Below are 8740 nucleotides of genomic sequence, written 5' to 3' on the forward strand. Positions count from 1 at the left end.
ATATAGCACAATGAAATATGTTTAAAAACCTGAGTATCTTTAGAGAAACTGCATATTGAATGCCAGTATGCTAGACAACATAGTTCTAAATTAAAAGATAACACTCGGTGGTACTTCACTTCCTGAACTGAATTCCTTAAGGAAACCCAAATGTCCCAATTATCTTAAGAAATGCTGGTAAAAAAATCAAAGCACCTTACAAACGCAGTTTGTAATCCTAAATATTTTGTTAAACGATTTTAATCGTTTTCTTTAACATATATTTTATACTGTTGTCTTTGGAGATTTTCCTATACCTTTGACCTAACTTTATTTCACTATACCAGTTCAAGATTAAGAACAATCCTTGTTCATTTTTATTTATACTGAATTTAATTAGAGCCGTCTTGTCAAATAACCTGTTAAGAACAATAAACAAGGATCTAAATATTGAAAAGTAAATAAAAAATCAAAATTCTATTAATTCAAAAATTTATTATTTAAATAAAAAAAATATGATACAATATAAAAAATGGAATTATTAATACATTCAAAAATCAGTCTTTAAATTAAAGAATATTTACTGTAATATATTTTAAATAATATTAACCTACTCTTCAATCTGACTTCCGTTCAACAGATTGTTCTGCTGCCTTAATTGGCTTCCCAGTTTGAATAATAGGAATGGTTCTATGACTGGAAGATTTCTGTCCAAAGATAGGAGCTGTAATACTTAAGACACCATCTGATGACAATTTTGAATTTACCTGTTCTATGTCGCAATTTTCTGGCAACTTATACTTTCTAACAAAATGCCTGTAAACTGCACCATGCTCATCTTGTTTCTCTTCATGTTCAGCTTCAATAGTAATGGATCTGTCACCATTTACCTTGACAGTAATTTCTTCAGGTTTGAAATGCTGTACATCGAAATTGGCTTGGAATTTATTTTCATCAATTGTAACAGATGATCTGGGTTGATTGAGTATTTTAGAATTCTGTCTCATTACATTTCTATCTAGTCTATCTTGTTCTGGGCCAAATAACGCCTGGGCCAAAGCAATGGAATTCATGACGTCTTGGGTGATGTCTTCAACAAATTTTCGATTAGGCACTGCAACTTGACGACGAGGGCAATGTGGAGCCCAATGGTTTTCACGACACACTATCGGGATAAATGCCATTTTGAATAAGTTTAGACTTTAAAATATTTTAATAACACTAAACTCTTTACTTTAAGGAGCAGCTTACAACTTACGACTGTTGTGGTCACCAGTTTACTAAACTAAACCTTAACTCAAATCACCCGTATATATACAAACTTGTTTTGAAAATAGACAAGTCAGGAATTTACTAGAACGTCTAGAACATTATTCGCTTTTTGAACTCGTGCTGATTAGTTAATGTATTAAACGATATTCGAGAATCATCTGTTGGTATATTCGAGAACAATGATGAATTGAAACGATTAATCGAATATTTCGAATTGTGGGTGGCCTGTATCACAGGATGGTACAAAATATTATACACACGATTTTATTTCATGTTCGTAAAAAATCGAATAATTACCTAAAAAACTCAATAAAATATGTCTTTCTAAAAATAACGACTTACATACTTATATTTTACGAAATTTATTCACGCTATATTAATAAAGTTTTCTAAATTAATTTTTTATTAGTTTTGGTATTGAATATTCTTTTTTTAAGATACCCATAACCCTCCAGTGGACGGGTGGGCTAAAAATTACACAAGTACACGGGTGAGACCTATCAAGACCATTTTTTTGCAATTTTTTTAGTGTAAAATTTTATTTTTTGCAAAAATTATTTTTTATTAAAATAAAACACATCTTTATAAATACATTTTGTAATTAAAAAATAGGTTTATTTTTTTATAACGTTCGAAATACTCAAAAATACATAAAACTGCAAAACTTTTTACATATTTATATTTAAAAATCAATAACGCCTTTTTGACAATAACAAAAATTTTAAATCGATTTAGTCTAATAAAGAAATAACAAACTAATACAACACAAATTTTAATTACAAAACTCTTTACCAGTAAAAACGATTGTAACCTAAAGTTGAACTTTTTTTGCCTAATTTTGGCTTAGACACCTCGTACAACAGGCTGTAATATGCTCCATACAGTTGTGTATATTAACAAAAGTTACATAAACGGACGGGTAAGGCCTGTCGGTCCATTTAGCAATATGATATCTGCATATATACATATTTTTTTAATAAAAAATGTGTATATGCAGATTCTTAACCTTGAAAGCTACCAGTATACGCATGGGATAATAAACATAGGGTTCAATGGAATGATTCAAATATAGTCCTAAAAAAAACGGATGGTAAAAAGAGAAAAATCAAATAAGCGGCTCTAATTATGCTAAATGAGACCAATTGTGTCGCAAATTCCTTGGCAGAATGTAGTAGGATCTGGTTACCCATATTAATAGAGGAAGTTATTAAAAGGAAAATACCAGTTTTAATGTAAAGTATTTATGTTTTTAAATAACAAACATATTAAATCAGAATTTGGTGTTTATTGAAAGTAAACTAAGTGTTTACTTTCAATGTTAACAAAGAACAAAGAACAGGAGTGGCTGATGCAGTCGAGAGAGTAGCAACACTGAAATGGAACTGGGCAGGTCACGTGGCTCGAATGACAGATAATAGATGGACAAAGCGGATACTGGAATGGAGACCAAGAGATGATGCCTACCGAAGCAGAGGTCGTCCACCAACACGTTGGACTGACGATCTAAAACGTTGTCATAGGAATTGGATGCAAGAGGCACAAGATCGAAATAGATGGAAAATTATGAGGGAGATCTATGTCCAGCAGTGGATAAGCAAAGATTGAATGATGATGATGATGAAACTAAATGTACGACCAAATACTTACCATGTCGGGATAGTATTATGAGGTTTTTTGTCTGGGTTTTCCCTCATAATTTACTATGGAATCACTAACAGGAGAATTTTACTGTCATTATGGCATGTGTTTGTCTTTTTAAAGACGAATTACATGCTATGATTCTTTTTGACGGTTATTTTCAAGTTAAAGTTGATTTCATGTAATCGAATGAACTATCTTACAAGTAAAGTCATCCCAGGAACGCAACTCAACAATATTGGCAATATCATTTTAGAGTCGTATACTTTAAAATGTATAATGTATGTCTGAATTGTCAATATAAATGAGTCAGATAAAATTAAATTATTAGAAGATTTTTTCACCAAGTAACAAAAAACAAAATTTGTTTAATTTACTAAAGTTTGTATTTTGAGAACGATTTCCGAAGTGGAAATTGAAACGTCAATAAACGTACTTTAACCTTTAATTGTGGCTTACTCCCATTTAAATAGTAATTATTTATTTATTACACTCCGTTTGTAGTAGTAGCCACTACCAGACTTATATCCGAATAGTATTCAACTGTATTCTAGATCATTCTCGGGCGAATTCAGTACCATATTAAAGTCATCGATTTTCTTGAACATTCGCGAGAATATTCGGTGTCGTATGAACTCGGATATAAATCGCTTGTTGCCGGTTGTCCTGTTAATTCAGTCAGACAGTTAGTGTCAGTGAGTTTAAAACTTAAAAATACATTCGTAGGGCGAAAAATAAGTAATTTTGTTATTTACAAAGTATTAGTGAAGTGAAACATGTCTCTACTTCCATATTTGTTTGGCGATAGCTACTATACAAGACCATCAAGACTATTTGATCAACATTTTGGACTAGTTTTGGAGCCAGAAGATTTGGTACAACCTGTCTCCAGACAATTCCTCAGATGCCCTGCCGGTTACCTCAGAAATTGGCAGTCTGCATCGTCTGGAAATGATTCCGGCTCTACAGTAAATTATGGAAAAGACCAATTCTCGGCCAACCTGGATGTCCAACAATTTAAACCTGAAGAAATATCGGTGAAAGTAACAGGAGATCGAGAGGTTACTATTGAAGGAAAACACGAAGAAAAAGAGGATGAGCATGGGCATATTTACAGACATTTCATCAGAAGATATGTTTTGCCTAAAAATTACGATATGGGTAAAATCGAGTCGAAGCTGTCTTCAGATGGTGTTCTTTCCATCACCGCTCCGAAAGTAGCTGGTGGGGAAATAGAACATAAGAACATTGCTATCGAACAAACAGGCCAACCTGCAAAATCGGTAGAAGGAGGAAAGGGAGCTGGTGAGAAGTAAAATTTGCCAGATTTTTAAATTATCAATCATCAGTGACTTTCATTTTAGTTATTTTGTCATTTCATTTCTTTTTGTAGTTCATAGTTTTGTGTACAATTTACAGATACTATTTAGTATAAATTCATCCATTTATTGACAGATCCTGTTAATTTGTATTATAAGACTGATTTCATTGTATGTTTTTTATATGTTCAATATAAAATAATAGCAATAAATATGGTGTTTTTATTTTAATACCACTAGATTTCTGAATTTTTAAAGAACAATGAATGAAAACTTTAAAATGAAACCATGTACCTAAATAAAGTATAGGAACAATTATTTATATACATACAGTTATAATAAATCTTAATGAGTTTATTTGAGTTTTTAATATTTTGCTGTGTTGTTTTATACAATTCTGTGTTCAATGGTTTGTACAGAATTGAAACTTTGCAAATAAATCTAATCTTTGAGATAAACCATCTCATTATGTGCAATAATTCTTTTTGATTTCTTATCTCTGAAAAGTTTTTTTAGCTTAATGTCCTTTTAATCTTATCTTTTTTTTACTAAATATGTGACTAAAGACAAATTGTTTCTCTTTTATGATAATGTTCTGTTCATTCTTGTTATTGTTATCATGTTATCTTAGTTATTAGAAAAAATATAGATGGTCACATTTTTTTTAGATATAATCTGCATTTCTGGGTTATTCTGTTGACCCAGCATATTTGTAGTAAACAGGAAAATATCCTCATTTCAATTTTTTTTTATTATGACACAATATTTAGCAATTAAAACACAAATAAAGTTCTATAAGATAATTTGCTGGCTGTGGAGCAAGGGGCTCCTGTTGGTGTGGTGAGGTCTTCTCCAGTGACAAGACCACTTTAACCAGTTTTCAGGTCAGCTGGCCATTTTGAGGTTCATTTTGAGTCTCCTATTGACTTGGTGTTCTAGCAGAGGTTGGAGTAAGGGGTTACTATTCGATTCCAGTGCTTCATGGTGCTTCGTGCTGTATTTAGTGATTACATCCTGTACGAACGGGATTCTTAGGTCTTCATGAAGTGTTAGGTTTGACACATACCAAGGTGCATCAGGTATCGTTCGGAGTATTTTTGATTGGCATCTTTGAATTATGACTGTGTTTGACTTGCTCGCACATCCCCAGAGTTGGATTCCATATGTCCAGATAGGTGTTATGACGGTCTTATATACAAGGATTTTGTTTTCAAGGCTCAGTTTCGATTTCCTGCCTACTAACCAGTTTAGATCTTTCATTCTTAGGTCAATTTGTTTCCGCTTCTTAAGAATATGTTCTTTCCAGGTGAGTTTTGAGTCAAGATGTATTCCTAGTTATTTAGTGCTAGAGGATTGGGGAAGTTGGATATTGTTAAGTGAAACTGGTGGACATGGGTCTCTTCTCAAGGTAAAAGTCACTTGGACTGATTTTGTTTCATTCATTTTAATTATCCACTTGTAAGACCATGTCTCGATTTCATTCAGTTGAACCTGTAGAATGTTAGATGCTATAATTGGATTTTCGTCAGTTGCAAGGATGACAGCATCATTTGCAAACATGCCAGAGATGGTTTCATTAGTGGAGGGTAGATCTGCAGTGTATAGCACATATAATATTGGTCCAAGAACGCTGCCCTGTGGAACACCAGATTTTATAGGAAAATTATTGGAATTACTTTCATCCACTCTTGTTCAGAATTCTCTCCCACTCAGATAGGATTTTAACAGTTACAGGTAGGTGATAGGTAAATATTTCTTGATTTTGAAAATCAGGCCTGTGTGCCAAACCTTATCAAAGGCTTGACTAACATCTAGAAAAGCAGCTGTGCAGTAGTGTTTGCTTTCCATTGCAGAATTTATGGGGTGTACTATTCTATGAACCTGCTGTATTGTCGAGTGTTTTTTTTTCGAAAGCCAAATTGGTGGTTTGGTATCCATTCCTCCTTATTGGGGTCTGAGTTAATTTTTTGTAACAGTAACCTTTTAAGTATTTTGGATACGACTGGTAGTAGGCTTATTGGCCTATATGATGAAACCTCGTTTGGATTTTTTCCTGCTTTTGGGATTAGTATTATTTCAGCGGTTTTAAAGAGCTTTGGCCAGTAGTGTAATCATAGAATAGCATTGAAGATGAGAGTAATCGGTATGATTCCTTTATCTGGTAGTTCCTTCATCATCTTGAGTAATATTTTGTCCAGCCCAATAGCTTTTCTAATGTTTAAATATTGGATTTCTTGTTGAACTTCATTTTTGGTTAGTGGTCTGATTACTGGTTCTCTGGAATGTTATTTATGTCCCTTTCAATTTCAATATCTGGAGCGTCGTTGTTGTGAGTAAATACTTGAGCTAGGTGCTCGGCAAATAGCGTTGTTTTTTCTTCATCACTTCTGGCCCACTCTAGTGTTGGTCCCTGTTCGTTTCTAATTAGAGGTACCAGAGTCTTGGGTTTTTTGGAATTTTTGATCGGTTTCCATATTGAGTTATCATAGCGGTTTAGATTTGTTATGTAGTTTGTAAATGACAGTTCTTGTGCCTCTTTAAGTTTGGATTTTAGTTGATTGCTTAGCCTATTTAATGTAGTCTTGTCTGCTGGGGCATTCGTTTGGTGCCATTTGGTCCTAGCTTTACTTTTTTGAGCTACCAACTTTTTAATTTCAGCTGGGATGTATTGGGCTTTGCTACCTGTATTGTTCGCAGGTGTAGCATTTTGTACAGCCTCTATAAGAGTGTTGTTTAAAGCCGTTAATGTTTCGTATATCTCTGTTGTTGTTTTGAGGCTTACTTGTAGACTAATTCTTCTTCTTCTTGTGCCACTCCTATCGGAGATTGGAAATCATCAGGGCTATCCTGACCTTGTTTACAGCTGACCTAAAGAGTTCATTAGTGGTACAGCCAAACCACTCTCTCAAATTACGCAGGCATTTTTCCTTGCATTATATTTTGAAGTAATGCGTATTTATGTCCTCTCATCACGTGACCCAAATATTGTAGACTAATATCTTCTTCTAATTGGTTGCGGTATTTTTTTCAGTTAGTTCTCCCAGTGTGTAGCCTTGGTGTGGCCGTTTTGTAGACTATAAAGCTGCTGATGGTTGCTATAATTGAGGAGTGGTCAGATAAGAGATCATAGTTCGGCATGACCTCCATGTAACTAGGAGAGATCCCCTGAGTGATAAATAGATCCAGCAGATCAGGTGTTTTGTTTGGATCCGTTGGCTCATTTCAAATAAGTCTAATTTTCTTATTTCATGTCTTCAAGGTCCAACCTTCCTCCCAGTAGAGAAAAGAAATGGAAAACAAATTATATGTCTCATAATTGCTTATTGGAATGTTTAATGTTCTTTAAAAAAGTTGTTCAGTTGATAATGTCATTAGCTCAAAAATTCATCAAATCTAGTGTATAATGTACATGTACAATAGATATTCTATAAATAAATTATGCATGTTTAGCATTTTTCACATAAAAATGCTTGCACGTCATTCAAGATTTACGACGCCGACGTCAGAACCCCACAGCGTTGCCAAAACATCAGAATAGTTAGTAAGTGAGGAATTTTTAAAATGTCAACTATTTGTCAAACTATTATATTAACAGTAACTAATAACTAAGTTTTTTGTATATACATATTTTACTGTTTCATTATTAGATTTAATGATACTTCCCTATTTGCCCGAGTATGTGATAGGTATAACTATTAGCTGCCAGATATTTTATTAAACTCTGATGGGCTTTTATATCAAGATGACAATATGGAACTTGATATAAATTTCCTCATTTTTCTTTATAAATGTGTTCACGGTATATTTTAAACTTATTTTGTTTATTTATAGCAAAACATACAATCGTTTGGTAAGGCATAATGAAAATTATGGATCTGCATTCTAATAAACTCATTTTTTGTTTGTCTGGATGTCTACCATGACATCATAATGTATTTTTCGAAAAAGATCACAGATCATATTTTTACACTGTGGCAAATAGAGAGAATTTGCTATCAGTAGGTATACTATTCCCTATCCAGGCTGTCTTTATCTATTTCAAACAACGAGAACGCAGACAATGCTCTATTATAGATCCTTACATCCAAAGAATATGTCTAGACAAGCCAAAAATACATAGGTACATGTCCTTTCATAGTCCTCTATGAAAAGGATACATGGGTGCTCTGCTAAACCAAACACAAGAAGAAAAAATAAATATGTATGGGAATGGAAAATATTGAGAAGAATTTGTGGAAGTATTAAAGACGAAGAGGCTTATAGAAGAAAAACCAATGCCGAGATCGTGAGTCTTTTTCAAGAGCGACTATATCAGAAGTAGTAAAAGCATCAATATTGAGTGTTGTGACATTTAGAACGAATATATTAAAAAATAATGTCTTGCAATAAAAAAAAATTGGAGACCTATATAGTAACAGACGAAGGAAATGTAACAAAAATCAAGCAAATGGTGCAGAAATATCAAATTAATGGTCCAACAATGCAAAATAATAAAAGTAGTTCAAAATTTCCAATAAAAATAAAATAAATAA

The 8740-nt window shown here is 33.0% G+C and overlaps 2 protein-coding genes across 2 annotated transcripts; one reads left to right on the plus strand and one right to left on the minus strand.

Annotated features, from left to right (window-relative positions):
• Positions 1 to 454: 454 nt before the first annotated feature.
• LOC140446720 (alpha-crystallin A chain-like) lies at positions 455 to 1392 on the minus strand. The gene has a single exon (XM_072539313.1). The coding sequence runs from the start codon at positions 1161 to 1163 to the stop codon at positions 597 to 599; it is 567 nt and encodes a 188-aa protein (XP_072395414.1). The 5' UTR covers positions 1164 to 1392; the 3' UTR covers positions 455 to 596.
• A 2075-nt stretch (positions 1393 to 3467) lies between these two features.
• LOC140446721 (protein lethal(2)essential for life-like) lies at positions 3468 to 4492 on the plus strand. Its single transcript, XM_072539314.1, has one exon. The coding sequence runs from the start codon at positions 3666 to 3668 to the stop codon at positions 4203 to 4205; it is 540 nt and encodes a 179-aa protein (XP_072395415.1). The 5' UTR covers positions 3468 to 3665; the 3' UTR covers positions 4206 to 4492.
• Positions 4493 to 8740: the final 4248 nt, after the last annotated feature.

The sequence above is a fragment of the Diabrotica undecimpunctata genome, chromosome 7, assembly GCF_040954645.1.
Source record: "Diabrotica undecimpunctata isolate CICGRU chromosome 7, icDiaUnde3, whole genome shotgun sequence".
Lineage (NCBI taxonomy): Eukaryota > Metazoa > Arthropoda > Insecta > Coleoptera > Chrysomelidae > Diabrotica > Diabrotica undecimpunctata.